The following is a 16391-nucleotide window of genomic DNA, read 5'->3' as shown; positions in this document are numbered from 1 at the left end:
CTCTCTCTCTCTCTCTCTCTCATTTGAGAACACATCACAATAAAGCCTTAATACAACCATTACACAGTTTTCACATGCATTAAAGGCACTTAACACTATTTGATAAATGACCCTGTTAGCCTTTTACATAATTGTCCACCTGATATGATGGTAACTTTGCTACATGTACGTGCATATGCCTGCTCTCACCAAAGGACACGGTCATTTTGTAACATACTTGCTGATAAGTGTACATGGTATATAATTGTACGAATATACATATGCGCACAATTTTATATGGACATGCACATGTGCACACAAATGCTGCCTAAACCGCGTAAGTAAGGGGATTTTAGTAGACATGCATATGACAGAATTACCAGTTTCCCCAATTCGTTACCAATTCGCCCAGGTAAAGGATAGGACTTCCTAACCCCCCTAGTTAATTAGCCTCTCTTTTACCCTGTTAGCCCCTACCCTTAAAACTCCGCTGACTAGCCTAGATTTGTTTTTGTTTTAGGATTTACATGTCATCCATAGCAGAAGTAAAGTTACACGGTAGGAGACCCTGGCGCATGCTCGTGCACATAAGTATTTACGTGCTGCTTTCAATCATAAATCCTGGGATGCCCATGCCCAAACCAGACCACACACACATCCCGCCCTTTTTTAGGAAAAAAATGTTTGTGCATATTCATGGGTGCCTTTTAAAATCCACGCAGCGCATGCCAGCCCGACTTCTGTGCATATCTCCTGGCTTTGGCATTCACCGAGCTTATAAAATTCACCCCATGTCTGTGAACTTATGTACATACTGCCTGTTCATGCATAAATTTACCCAAACTGACTGGAGGTGCTCCCAGGGCAGAGTTGTGGAGGGGTTTGGACTTATGCCCATAATTTTGCATTTTCAAAAGTATCTACATAAATTTTCCTGAAAAATCTCCATACACAAAACAGTAGTTCTATGCAGCTAAATTTGATGAGATAATTTATAAAATGGACTAAATCTACTTTGAAAACTGGTGTAACTTATGTGTGTTTTGCCACCTAACTTTGGCAGCCTGTTATAAAATTACTCATGGTATGTTTCATTGTGTATTTTAATGTTTGATGAATTTATTTTTATTGTAACTTGTCTTGGGCTACTTATGGAAAGATGGACTAGAAATTGAATAAATAAATAAATAAATATTGTAATATGGCAAAATTGTGTAAGTCAACTGACTTGCAGTCTTTTTTTGTACCTTCTTGGTCAGCTTTTATCAAAATTTAAATCTAGTCCACAGCTGTTTTTCAAAAACAAGTGTAAATATTTAAAACACAAAATTTGTTTCTTTTTTTCACACTTAAATAGCCATCCTTTCTATATTCTTTTCTACATCTTAGGGCCTCATTTTATAAAGTATCGCAGGCCTGCGATATTTTAGGGAATGAGGGGCCGAAACGGGAGGCGGGCCTGCGCTAGCCGGCAGCGATCGCACAGTCGCGGTGCGATCGCTGCCGGTTTTCGCACCCAATAGCGCCACCATAGTAGGTGTAACTATTGGGTGCGAACTCGGACGCGAAGAAGGCCTTACCTTTTCGTCATCCGCGGCGTCTTCGCGGAGTCGGCCCCGGTGACGGCCCGACTCCTCCTCTTCCGGGGCCGACTCCGCCCCCATTTTGGTATCGCGTGCGATCCCTCTGGAAAATGAGGCCCTTAATCTTTAACTGAATGACCCACCTATTGTATTTTCTGAAAGCCTTTTCTATTATAAGTCTCCTGATTCCATGACGTAACTGACTGTATGTCTGTCTTTGTTGCCTTATCCCATTTTAGTCTTTCCACCCAGGATATTCCACTTAATAACCTTCCTTACCAGATCATTCATCAAACCGCGATGTGCCGGTATCATGTGCATTAGGGCCTTACCGCATTGCGGCAGCACAATGCAAATTAGAGGAAGGGGAGGAGTGTGGGCGGAGTTTCGGTGGAGTTATGTCCCAGCAGCGCTGTGGGCGATAATGTTTTCTACATTATCGCCGGCAGCATCGTGGGAAATAACTACACCCTTTCCCATGGCACTATAGGTGCGAAACTGTGAGGCCCGCCCGCAACAGTGGCGAGTGAAAATGCACTGCCACAATGCAGCCGGCAGCACAGTTTCGCCCCCATGCCCCCTTTTTTCACGCAGCTTATCATTCTGCTATAAATATAGCAGAATGATGAATCTAGACCTAAAGTTCTTAAAGCTGAGGATTTACACTCATTCATATGTATTGGTAATGTTTCAGCTTCAGAGGTAACACTCTCCATCTGCATTCAACATGTTGCTTTTGACATTAACTAATGTCTCCTATTAGCATTTAAAGAAATCAATCTGGAAAAATTCATTTTCAAACAGAGTTCAAACAGGCCACAAGGAGAAGTAGATTCTAAATTGCATACCCAGGATTGTTTCTGTTGTTCAGCCAAAAATCTATGAAATGGGACAGGAAGCACAGAAATATAAGACAAGCTTATCTCTCAGAATTATTGCCTGGTGAAAGGGAAGGAAAAAGAAAACCCACCTGACAGAAACAGAGAGGAAGAAAATCAAAGAGATACAAGGAAAGGTCCTCATGATGGACAGAGAAAGAAGAAATGGAAATTTCCTTTTAGACCTACCGGCAAAGGATTAAAGTTTTGGTCCACAAGATGGTTATACCCATGGGCAAAAAATGAATGTCGAATCACAACGTGAATTCCTTGATTAGCTGACATTCCCAAAGTGTTCAACCATCTATAAAGTGGAAAAGAATGGTATTAGAAATTATAAATGAGAACAAGTGGCTGTTACTTTACAAACATTGATTGTACAGAAAAGGAAACGTGCAGATGTTTCTGCCTGGTCATTATCTAGTAGTTTGATAGGAGCCATAGTGTACCATTAATTCTAAAATCTTTTTTAAATTTGCTCTTTTCAAACAACTGTATTTATGCCAAGTCAAATGTTTTATTGCTCAGTTAAGAGTAAAGTGCACTAAACTGGCAACTTCTAGATTTAGGTCAACTACTTTCTCTCCTCATTTAAAATTAGGCAAGCTCTCTGAATTTTTATAACTTTCTTTAGCTTTTAACAAACACATGCTCATTAATAAATACCAATTTTAATGACTGAAACACAAGACAGAAGAAGCTATAAACCACTATTAGGGGGTAATTTTCATAAGGATTTACACATGTAAATGTAACTGCTATTGTAGCAATTTTCAAAAGCCATTTACTTGAGTAAAGGACACTTACGTGAGCAAATCCTATGGACAATTCATGGCATATATTGTAGCAATTTTCAAAAACCCACTTACACGAGTAAAGTGCATTTACTCGAGTAAAATCCAGTTTTAAGTGAGTAAATTCTTTTTAAAATCAGGCCCTTAGGGGGTAATTTTCAAAAGGAGTTACACATGTAAATGTAACTACTATTGTAGCAATTTTCAAAAGCCATTTACTGGAGTAAAGTGCACTTACACAAGTAAATCCTATGGACAATTCAATAGCATATATTGTAGCAATTTTCGAAAGCCCACTTACTCAAGTAAAGTGCATTTACTCGAGTAAAACGCTGTTTTACTCGAGTAAATGCTTTTTAAAATCAGGCCCTTAGCTTTTAATGTTCTAAAGATTGAAATATATAATTATTTATGAATGCCAAACTTTTATAGAGTATATGCTAATGTAAATGTTAAGTCATATGACTCTGCACAATATAGACATTCCTGGTGTATAATACAGACATGTAGTACAACTGTATTGTCATAGGATGTCTCACTGCAATTCTTAATTTATTCCTTGGGTTCTCTGAGACCATAAGTTAATATACTATCAGGTGAATTACACGCGTAAATGTAACATACTATCATAGCAATTTTGAAAAGCCATTTACAAGTGTAAAGTGCACTTATATGTGAATATCCTATGGACAATTCAATGGCATATACTATAGCAATTTTCAAAAGCCAACTTACACAGGTAAAAGTGCATTTACATATGTAAAACCCAATTTTAAGTGTGCAAATGCTTTCTAAAATCAGGCCCATAAGAGGTAATTTTCAATGGAGTTACACTCATAAAATTACCATACTATTGTATCAATTTTCAAAATCCATTTACTCGAATAAAGTGCACTTATGCGAATAAATCCTATGGACAATTCAATGGCATATATTGTGGCAATTTTCAAAAGCTCATTTACTCAAAGTGCATTTACACATGTAGGGCCAGATTTTCAAAAGCATTTACTCGAGCAAAACTGGTTTTTGCTCGAGTAAATACACTTTACTCAAGTAAGTGGGCTTTTCAAAATTGCTACAATATATGCCATTGAATTGTCCATAGGATTTACTCAAGTAAGTGCACTTTACTCGAGTAAATAGCTTTTGAAAATTGCTACGATAGTATGTCACATTTACATGCGTAACTCCTTTGAAAATGACCCCCGTAAAACCCAATTTTAAGAGTGTAAATGTTTTTTAAAATCAGGTCCTTTATCTCTGAACTTATAATGGAAAAATAAAATTGTTGATTTGTTTTCTTTTAAAAATTGGAACTATAAGGCCATGGGTGGGATGGGGAAAAAGGATTTCTACAACTATCTCTGATTTCCTGGAGAAATCTAGAAACTCTAGATAAAGCATGTGCTGAAGCGTAAGTCTATGCAAAAGCTGAAGAATACTCAGGTAAATATCCCTGTGTCTATTCCAGGGTGAGTAGGGATGTGAATCTTTTTTTGACGATTTAAAATATCGTCCAATATTTTTTAAATTGTCAAAAATCGTTAAAGAGTGCGATACAATAGAAATTCCCCTGATTTATCGTGAAAAATCATTAATCGGGTTTGTGTCCACTAACGGGAGTTATTTGGGGGGGGGGGCGGGAAAACCGGCACACCAAAACAACGCCTAAACCCACCCCGACCCTTTACAACTAATCCCTTACCTTCCCCCACCCTCCCAAACCCCCCCAAAATGTTTTAAAATCACCTGGTGGTCCAGTGGAAGCCCGGGACTGATCGCCCGCTCTCGGGCTGTCAGCTGCCACTAATATAAATGGTGCCGATGGCCCAATAAAAAAAAAACCCACCTCGACCCTTTAAAACTGACCCCTTAGCCTCCCCCACCCTCCCGACCCCCCAAAAAAACATTTTAAAATTATCTGGTGGTCCAGTGGGGGCGCCGGGAGCGATCTCCCGCTCTCGGGCCGTCGGCTGCCACTAATAAAAATGGCGCCGATGGCCCTTTGCCCTTACCATGTGACAGGGTATCCGTGCCATTGGCTGGCCCCTGTCACATGGTAGGAGCACTGGATGGCTGGCGCCATTTTTAAAGATGGCGCTGGCCATTCCCACGCCATTTTTAAAGATGGCACCAGCCATCCAGTGCTCCTACCATGTGACGGGGCCGGCCAATGGCATGGATACCCTGTCACATGGTAAGGGCAAAGGCCCATCGGCGCCATTTGTATTAGCGCAGCCGATGGCCCGAGAGCGGGAGATTGCTCTCTGTGCCCCCACTAGACCACCAGGGAATTTTAAAACGTTTTGGGGGGGGGGGGGTCGGGAGGGTGGGGGAGGCTAAGGGGTCAGTTTAAAAGGGTCAGGGTGGGTTTTTTGTTTATTGGATCGGGCGCAGCCATAAACAAAAAACCAATTGGGCCGGACGATAAAAATTATAAGATTTGAATCGGAACTGGAACCGAACCGATTCCGGTTCCAATTCACATCTCTAATATATAGTGGGGTAGATTTTCAGACGAGCGCGAACAGCCTACTTTTGTTTGCGCTCCAGGCGCAAACAAAAGTACGCTGGATTTTAGTAGATACGCGCGTAGTCGCGCGTATCGGCTAAAATCCTGGATCGGCGCGCGCAAGGCTATCGATTTCGTATAGCCTGCGCGCGCCGAGCCGCGCAGCCTACCCCCGTTCCCTCCTAGGCCGCTCCGAAATCGGAGCGGCCTAGAAGGGAACTTTCCTTTCCCCTCCCCTCACCTTCCCCTCCCTTCCCCTACCTAACCCACCCGCCCGGCCCTGTCTAAACCCCCATCCTACCTTTGTCGGGGGATTTACGCCTCCCGGAGGGAGGCGTAAATCCCCGCGCGCCAGCGGGCCTCCTGCGCGCCGGGCCGCGACCTGGGGGCGGGTACGGAGGGCGCGGCCACGCCCCCGGGCCGTAGCCACGCCCCCGTACCCGCCCCCAAACGCTGCCGACACGCCCCCGCAACGCCGCGCGCTCCGGCCCCGCCCCCCGACACGCCTCCCGACACGCCCACTCCGAAAACCCCGGGACTTACGCGAGTCCCGGGGTTCTGCGCGCGCCGGTGAGCCTATGTAAAATAGGCTCACCGGCGTGCAGGGCCCTGCTCGCGTAAATCCGCCCGGTTTTGGGCGGATTTACGCGAGCAGGGCTCTGAAAATCCGCCCCAGTATGTGTTGTATTTTTTCTGTAACTCATTATGACAGTATAGTATAGATGTGATTTTTCCTGAAAATGTGACTGTATACATTATGGGAATAATTTTGTTAGAGCCCACATAGATTTTAAGGCAATTACAGCATAATTTAGATCAGTTTTCAAATGATCCCAAAAAACTACTTGAACACATTTACACCTGATAAATTGTGCACATAGGAGTACATTTTCAAAGGAGTTAACTTGCTTAAAACTAGCATATACACACATAAGTAGCTTGTACTTGCTTATGTGTTTTATAAACATCAAAGGTATGCACATATTTTCAGTTTCATGTGCACATATACAGTAACAGTACCTGTGCAAAGAAGGGATGGTTTAGGGGCATTCCTGGGTGGGACCAAGCATATACACACATACGTACACATACATTTGGCAACATATTCACATAATATTAAACCTACTAATTATCTTGCATAATTGATATTAGACTTGTCTATTGTCTACAATTGGTTGGGTGAGAGGTCTGTGTGAAATGGGGGGAGCTAAGAGCGTCTCAATGACCTGGAAAAGGACTGAGTGAACTGGTGGAGATTTTGGCAAACTGGTGATTTCAAAAAGTAGCCAGGAGCAGTGTATGCCTAAGTAAAAAGGTTGAAAAGTTCAGTCCAGTTACTCACCTTTGAAAGGTGTTGAGGTGGTGTGACTTGGTTTGAATAGGTACTAACATTTGTTAATCAAGAGAGCAGTGAGTCACTCTGGCTGACTAACTGAAGTTAGACTGTTTGTATTTCCCAACCCTCCCACCCCTCACCCACTCACCCCTAGCACATCCCTTAATTTATAGGCAGGTGCCACTTTCACAAAAAAAAAACCAAACCCCAAAAATCAACAAAAACTTTATTGAGAATTTGATCACTAATACATTTAGAGGACATTAGATACATTCCTACTCCCATAGCAAACTAAAACTTAGCTAGGAACTGATCGAAATTGAGATGAAGGCAGCAGAGGGGGGCTTCCCAGTCATTAGCATCGAGTGTCACATGTATGATTTTTTACCCACCGGTGAGAAGTTGTACATGTGCATGTGATGCAAAGAGCTCCTGGCTCTTAGAGAACAAGTCCGATCTCTGGAGGCTAGAGTGGCAGACCTGGAGGAGCTGAGGCAGACAGAGATTTATATAGATGAGACCTTCAGGGACATAGTAGCCAAGTCCCAACTTCAGACTGGCAGCCCTGGTGCTGCCTTGGAGGAAGAAGGTCTCATGATGGGAGAGCATCAACTGGGTGCAGCAGGAAAGGATCCCGTAGCAAGGACCTGCTCTCCAGGTGATGCATTGTCCTTTTGCACTGAGGATATCTCCCCAAGGCCTACTGCCCAGGAGGGAAGGGTTAGGTCAGCCGTCATAGTTGATGATTCGATTATTAGGAATGTAGATAGCTGGGTGGCTGGTGGGCGTGAGGATCGCTTGGTGACATGCCTACCTGGTGCGAAGGTGGCAGACCTCACGTGTCACCTAGATAGGATTTTAAACAGAGCTGGGGAGGAGCCGGCTGTCTTGGTACATGTGGGCACCAATGACATAGGAAAATGTGGGAGAGAGGTTCTGGAAGCCAAATTTAGGCTCTTAGGTAGAAAACGTAAATCCAGAACCTCCAGGGTAGCATTCTCTGAAATGCTCCCTGTTCCACACGCAGGTCACCAGAGGCAGGCAGAGCTCCGGAGTCTCAATGTGTGGATGAGACGATGGTGCAAGGAAGAGGGATTCAGTTTTGTTAGGAACTGGGGAACCTTTTGGGTAAGGGGGAGTCTCTTCCGAAGAGATGGGCTCCACCTTAACCAGGGTAGCTGGCGCTAACCTTTAAAAAGGAGATAGAGCAGCTTTTAAACTAGAACAAAGGGGAAAGCCGACAGTCGCTCAGCAGCGCATGGTTCGGAGAGAGGTATCTTCAAAGGACAATAATGATGCATTAGAAATAGGGCATCCTGACAGTGAGGTTCCAAAAATAAGAAAAGTAGTCCAAGTGCCTGTAACTAAAAACTCACCTGAGCTAAAATATTCTAACTTATCCCTATCAATTAAAAAGTAGAATGAAAATACAAACAAAAAACAAACTTTGAAATGTTTGTATGCTAATGCCAGAAGTCTAAGAAGTAAGATGGGAGAATTAGAATGTATAGGAGGGAATGATGACATAGACTTAATTGGCATCTCAGAGACATGGTTGAAAGAGGATAACCAATGGGACAGTGCACTACCGGGGTACAAAATATATCGCAATGACAGAGAGGAGCACCCGGGAGGAGGTGTGGCGCTTTATGTCCAGGATGGCATAGAGTCCAACAGGATAAACATCCTCCATGAGACTAAATACAAAATTGAATCTTTATGGGTAGAAATCCCTTGTGTGTCGGGGAAGACTATAGTGATAGGAGTATACTATCGTCCACCTGGTCAAGATGGTGAGACGGACAGTGAAATGCTAAGAGAAATTAGGGAAGCTAACCAAATTGGTAGTGCAGTAATAATGGGAGACTTCAATTACCGGTAACCAAGTCCATCAACAAGCTTATAGTCAATTTTTTATTAAGATGATGTTTTTAAACAGCAATCATTCCTGGCAACTCCATAAATCTTCAAACATGCAAGTAAACAGTCCCCCGACACGGTCCGTGTTTCGCGGTAGCTGCATCGGGAGGGACCCACGATTAATGTTATCTATGGTATAAAGAACAATAAATGATGGACCATATAGAGAGGGCTATTAAACTTATACAGGTTTTCAAAGAACAAAAACATACCTTATATATTCATCATGGAGCGCACCGGCTCGTACACTAAGTGAACAATTTAAAGAGGCAGTTTTGGCGCCAAAGACAGAAAATACCACGAGAGACTCGCAACTAAACTCCTCCCCCACAGAAGTGTCAACTAAACAGGAACCATTCAATGTCTTTGTTGAGACCTTTTGGATGGACAGTAGATAATTTAAAGATCCACTTTTGTTCACGTCTACCCAGGATTTCAGAATAATCCCCTCCCCGGAACGGGGGTACCACCACCTCTAAAATTGAAAATTGTAGATCAGCAATGGTGTGATGATGTTGAACCCAATGTGTAACTAAGGGTTCGTCCATCCTGAGTAGACAGATGTTCGAACAATGTTCTATCATTCGGGTCTTAACCATCCTAGATGTCTTACCCACATACAGTAGAGGGCACGGGCATTGGATGACATAAACCACGCCCCTCGTGGTGCAATCCGACCTATATCGGAGTTGGTGAAAAAGTCCAGTAACAGGATGAGTAAAGGAATTTGACAGGGTGGTGTGACTACATACTGTACAATGCCCACAGGGACCATGCTGGCCAGCGCCACTCTCCCTCAGTTGTCTATTAAAATTTGCGTGAACTAACTGGTCCCGGAGATTACTGCCTCTCCGAAATGTGAACCGCAGTGGTCCCTGAAAAAGCAATGAAAGGGATAGATTCTCCCAATGTCTCCGGATCATAGCCGCAATAGCTTTACTAGCAATAGAAAAAGGCAAAATACAATTAAAGCATTGGCCTGCATTATCTGATGAGGGGAGGAACAGCCAGTCACGATCAGTGTATAACGCCCTTTTAAAAGCTTTTTTGACCACCCGTATGGGATACCCCCTGTCCAAAAACCGCTGAGACAACACCTGGGATTGATTCAAAAAATCACTCCTAGAAGAGCACAGACGTTTTAATCTTAAAAATTGTCCCGTAGGAATGTTGTCTCTCAGGGGTTTCGGATGACAGCTGGAGTATGCCAAAAGCGTGTTCCTGTCAGTTTCCTTCCTAAACAGTGTAGTAATGTATCGGTCATGTGCTACAGAGATAGTGACATCAAGAAACGCGACTTGTGAAGCGTGAATGCAGAAGTTAAATTGTATGTGTGGGTTGAGAGAATTTAACCAGTCAAAGAAAACAAAAAATTGAATGTCTGTCCCTGTCCAGATGAGCAGAATGTCATCAATGTACCGTAGCCAGAGGGCCACATAGGAGAACCAATCAGAGGGGTAAACCAAAGAAGTTTCATAGTCGTCCATGTAGAGACAGGCCAATGAGGGGGCCATAGTGGCCCCCATGGCTGTCCCTTTAATTTGTTGATAGTACTTATGGTCGAACATAAAGAAATTTTTGGTCAAAGCTAAAGTGGCCAATTGTAACAAAAATGAAGTAGACAGCCGCTGTGGGGCCGGTCGTTGATTCAAGATATTTTCAATCAATTGTAATGCTTCTGGCTGAGGAATGTTTGAATATAATGAGATGACATCAAGAGTTACGAAGAAGAAACCCCCCGCAGGAACAGTAGAGTTAGATAGTTTCGTGATCAAATGTGCAGTATCTTTAACATACGACTGAATCTGGGATACAAATGGTTTTAAAAAAATGTCAATAAACTGCGATAATGGCTCCAGCAAAGAATTAATACCTGATACAATTGGGCGGCCTGGAGGGGCCACCAAGGTTTTATGAATCTTAGGTAAAACGTAAAATAGAGGCATGACCGGGGCGGAGTTCACCAGAAATTTCGCCTCCCTAGTCGTAAGCATTCTACAATCGAGAGCCTCCTGAACTAAGTCTTTGATAATGTTTAGCAAGTCTGGTGTGGGGTCCTCTGAGAGCAGTCTATAAAAAGAAGTGTCGCTAAGTTGACGCAACACCTCCGTTTCGTAGTCTGCTTTGCCCCACACCACTATCCCTCCACCCTTGTCGGCCGGTTTAATTACAATGGATGAATCTTTAGACAAATCCCTTATTGCTGTGGCCTCCCTTTGGGACAAATTATACTGTACAAACTGTTTTCTAGTGGCAAGTGCCTGAGCATCCTGGCTTACTAGGCGCTCAAAAGCCCCTAATAAAGGGTTTATAGGGCCCGGAGGGGTCCATCTGGACTTCTTTGAGATCACTGAGTTATCTAGAGTGGACGGGGAATCAGTAAAGAACAGTTTCAATTTCAAAATCCGGAAGAATCTGTAAAGGTGAACCTGTACATCAAACGGGTCGCACCGAGTTGTAGGTACAAAGGACAAACCCTTCTGTAAAGTTCTCTTTTCCACATCAGACAAATGACGGGTGGATAGATTGAATACAGTCTCAGGACTTACTGCCAGGCATCCGGGAGACGTGACGGAGGACGAGGTGTTCGAGTCGTTTTCTGTCCCGACTGGTTTGTACCTGTACGGGACCGTGTGACGCGCGTTTCCCTGGGGGGCTGGCCGGAATCTAAAAAAGAAGCCGCTATTGAAGAGTATCGTGAAGAGGCAGAAGTATAGGATTGTGTACTGTCCGAAGGTCCTTGCATGGGACCAGGAGCATTGGAGAAAGCAGGGGTCCCGCGGGTCTTGCGTCCTTGCCCGCGACCCCGAGGTATATGCTCCCTTCCAGATTCTTCCGAGGATGATGTTGAAGAGCCCTCGGCAAAGGTGACTTTCTTTTGCGGCTTTTTGGACATCCATTTGTACACATAACCTGAGTTGTAATCCGCTAAGTCGCGCTGGAATTTACTAAATTTAACAGCTTTTAAATCATCCCGGAATTTGGTCAAATTCTCTTCAAACTCCTGAAGCTGCTGTTGAAATGTTTCCAAAGTTGTCGAATGTTTCACCAGATCAAGTTTAAACGAAAGCTCCTCCTTTAGAGTAACTTGCAGCTCCTTGTTAGATTCAATAATGAGGACCATCAAGTCCAAGGAGCATTTGTTTAAAATTTGATTCCAGCGCGATATAAATGCTGTATTCTCCGTATGCAGCCTCGGCTCCTTTTGTATCCGTAGCCCTCTGGGGATCCGCCGAACCCGGCAGTATTCAATTAGAGTAGCAGAGTGTAACTCTGCTCTCGTCAAACGTTTCTGTAAGTTGATGACCTCAGTCCAAGAGGAGGTAGGAACAGAGTTATCAGGTGATTCAGAAAAGAACAGTACATCTGTCAGAACGGCGTTAACTGCTTCTTCAGTATAGCTAAAGGTAGTATCATCAGTAGCCATTTAATGCTGCCAAAACAGGTCAAACCAACCAAGCAGAAAATATGAAGCAGAAACGTCTTGCACATCAATCAAATCACAAAATCCCAGCGTGCAAGAAACAGGTAACCAAGTCCATCAACAAGCTTATAGTCAATTTTTTATTAAGATGATGTTTTTAAACAGCAATCATTCCTGGCAACTCCATAAATCTTCAAACATGCAAGTAAACAGTCCCCCGACACGGTCCGTGTCGGGGGACTGTTTACTTGCATGTTTGAAGATTTATGGAGTTGCCAGGAATGATTGCTGTTTAAAAACATCATCTTAATAAAAAATTGACTATAAGCTTGTTGATGGACTTGGTTACCTGTTTCTTGCACGCTGGGATTTTGTGATTTGATTGATGTGCAAGACGTTTCTGCTTCATATTTTCAGACTTCAATTACCCCAATATTGACTGGGTAAATGTATCATCGGGACACGCTAGAGAGATAAAGTTCCTGGATAGAATAAATGATAGCTTTATGGAGCAATTGGTTCAGGAACCGACTGGAGAGGGAGCAATTTTAGATCTAATTCTTAGTGGAGCAAAGGACTTGGTGAGAGAGGTAACGGTGGTGGGGCCGCTTGGCAATAGTGATCATAATATGATCAAATTTGATTTAATGACTGGAAGAGGAACAGTGTGCAAATCCACGGCTCTCGTGCTAAACTTTCAAAAGGGAAACTTTGATAAAATGAGAAAAATTGTTAGAAAAAAACTGAAAGGAGCAGCTACAAAAGTAAAAAATGTCCAAGAGGCTTGGTCATTGTTAAAAAATACCATTCTAGAAGCACAGTCCAGATGTATTCCACACATTAAGAAAGGTGGAAAGAAGGCAAAACGATTACCGGCATGGTTAAAAGGGGAGGTGAAAGAAGCTATATTAGCCAAAAGATCTTCATTCAAATATTGGAAGAAAGATCCAACAGAAGAAAATAGGATAAAGCATAAACGTTGGCAAGTTAAATGTAAGACATTGATAAGACAGGCTAAGAGAGAATTTGAAAAGAAGTTGGCCGTAGAGGCAAAAACTCACAGTAAAAACTTTTTAAAATATATCCGAAGCAGAAAGCCTGTGAGGAAGTCAGTTAGACCGTTAGATGATTGAGGAGTTAAAGGGGCACTTAGAGAAGATAAGGCCATCGCAGAAAGATTAAATGATTTCTTTGCTTCGGTGTTTACTGAAGAGGATGTTGGGGAGGTACCCGTAATGGAGAAGGTTTTCATGGGTAATGATTTAGATGGACTGAATCAAATCACCTTGAACCTAGAAGATGTGGTATACCTGATTGACAAAACTGAAGAGTAGTAAATCACCTGGACCGGATGGTAAACACCCCTGAGTTCTGAAGGAACTAAAAAAATGAAATTTCAGACCTATTAGTAAAAATTTGTAACTTATCATTAAAATCATTCATTGTACCTGAAGACTGGAGGATAGCAAATGTAACCCCAATATTTAAAAAGGGCTCCAGGGGCAATCCGGGAAACTACAGACCGGTTAGCCTGACTTCAGTGCCAGGGAAAATAGTGGAAAGTGTTCTAAACATCAAAATCACAGAACATATAGAAAGACATGGTTTAATGGAACAAAGTCAGCATGGCTTTACCCAAGGCAAGTCTTGCCTCACAAATCTGCTTCACTTTTTTGAAGGAGTTAATAAACATGTGGCTAAAGGTGAACCGGTAGATGTAGTATACTTGGATTTTCAGAAGACATTTGACAAAGTTCCTCATGAGAAGCTTCTAGGAAAAGTAAAAAGTCATGGAATAGGTAGCGATGTCCTTTCGTGGATTGCAAACTGGCTAAAAGACAGGAAACAGAGAGTAGGATTAAATGGACAATTTTCTCAATGGACGGGAGTGGCCAGTGGAGTGCCTCAGGGATCTGTATTGGGACCCTTACTTTTCAATATATTTATAAATGATCTGGAAAGGAATACGACGAGTGAGATAATCAAATTTGCAGATGACACAAAATTGTTCAGAGTATTTAAATCACAAGCAGATTGTGATAAATTGCAGGAAGACCTTGTGAAACTGGAAAATTGGGCATCCAAATGGCAGATGAAATTTAATGTGGATAAGTGCAAGGTGATGCATATAGGGAAAAATAACCCATGCTATAATTACACAATGTTGGGTTCCATATTAGGTGCTACAACCCAAGAAAGGGATCTAGGCGTCATAGTGGATAACACATTGAAATCGTCGGTTCAGTGTGCTGCGTCAGTCAAAAAAGCAAATAGAATGTTGGGAATTATTAGAAAGGGCATGGTGAATAAAACAGAAAATATCATAATGCCTCTGTATCGCTCCATGGTGAGACCGCACCTTGAATACTGAGTACAATTCTGGTCGCCATATCTCAAAAAAAGATATAATTGCGATGGAGAAGGTACAGAGAAGGGCTACCAAAATGATAAGGGGAATGGAACAGCTCCCCTATGAGGAAAGACTAAAGAGGTTAGGACTTTTCAGCTTGGAGAAGAGACGGCTGAGGGGGGATATGATAGAGATGTTTAAAATCATGAGAGGTCTAGAATGGGTAGATGTGAATTGGTTATTTACTCTTTCGGATAATAGAAAGAATAGGGGGCACTCCATGAAGTTAGCATGTGGCACATTTAAAACTAATAGGAGAAAGTTCTTTTTTACTCAACGCACAATTAAACTCTGGAATTTGTTGCCAGAGGATGTGGTTAGTGCAGTTAGTATAGCTGTGTCTAAAAAAGGATTGGATAAGTTCTTGGAGGAAAAGTCCATTACCTGCTATTAAGTTCACTTAGAGAATAGCCACTGCCATTAGCAATGGTAACATGGAATAGACTTAGTTTTTGGGTACTTGCCAGGTTCTTATGGCCTGGCTTGGCCACTGTTGGAAACAGGATGCTGGGCTTGATGGGTCCTTGGTCTGACCCAGTATGGCATGTTCTTATGTTCTTGTTTTAAAACAGGGTTTTACATGAACAAGTCCCAATTTTTTTCCCATGTAAAATATACATGTGTATATTTTAAAAATAAGTAGGAAAAGTAGGCACTTTGAATGCATTGCAGATATTTGTGCATAAAGAAATATATGTGCATGTTAGGAGGTAGATATATGTGTATTTTATAATCTGCATGTACCTGATCTGCGTAGGTTTAAAATACTGTAGTAAATCTCCTTGCGGCTATATAAGCACATATATGGGGCCACTCAGAGTTGTTTGAAAGTTATCCTTTAGGAGGCCGGATCCTGTCACATAGTAGGAGCACTGGATGGCCGGCACCATCTTGTGCTCCTACCATGTGACAGGGGCTGACCAATGGCACCGGTAGCCCCTGTGACATAGTAAGGGCAAAGGCTATCGGCGCCATTTTGATTACTGGCAGCCGATGGCCCGAGTGCAGGAGATCGCTCCTGGACCCCCGCTGGACCACCAGGGCTTTTGGCAAGTCTTGGGGGACCCTCCTGACCCCCACAAGACTTGCCAAAAGTCCAGCGGGGGTCCGGGAACGACCTCCTGCACTCGGACCGTCGGCTGCCAGTATTCAAAATGGCGCCGATAGCCTTTGCCCTTACTATGTCACAGGGGCTACCGGTGCCATTTGTCAGCCCCTGACACATGGTAGGAGCACAAGATGGTGCCGGCCATCCAGTGCTCCTACCATGTGACAGGATCCGGCCAATGGCACGGATACCCTGTCACATGGTAAGGGCAATGGGCCATCGGCGCCATTTTGATTAGTGGCAGCCGACGGCCCGGGAGCAGAAGGATGGCTTGGAGCGGGAGATCGCGGGAGATAGCTCCCGGGACCCCCACTGGACCACCAGGTACCTGTAAAAAGTTTATGGGGGGGTCGGGAGGGTGGGGGAAGCTAAGTAGTTACTTTTAAAGGGTCGGGGTGGGTTTTTTGTTTATCGGCGATCGGGCCCGATTGAAAAAATCCCACATGT

At 43.1% G+C, this 16391-nt stretch overlaps 1 protein-coding gene across 3 annotated transcripts in view; it reads right to left on the bottom strand.

Moving 5' to 3' along the window:
• HPSE2 (heparanase 2 (inactive)) overlaps window positions 1–16391 on the bottom strand; it is a 1066536-nt gene that overhangs the window by 201844 nt on the left and 848301 nt on the right. For all 3 annotated transcript variants that reach the window (XM_029610101.1, XM_029610102.1, XM_029610103.1), the window contains one exon: window positions 2630–2744. In XM_029610101.1, coding sequence (XP_029465961.1) covers window positions 2630–2744 — 115 coding nt within the window. The remainder of the gene's footprint in view (window positions 1–2629; window positions 2745–16391) is intronic.

The sequence above is a fragment of the Rhinatrema bivittatum genome, chromosome 7 (genome assembly GCF_901001135.1).
Source record: "Rhinatrema bivittatum chromosome 7, aRhiBiv1.1, whole genome shotgun sequence".
NCBI classification, from domain to species: Eukaryota; Metazoa; Chordata; class Amphibia; order Gymnophiona; family Rhinatrematidae; genus Rhinatrema; species Rhinatrema bivittatum.
Note: the sequence above shows the minus strand (reverse complement) of the source record. Positions and strands in the feature narration are given on the sequence as shown.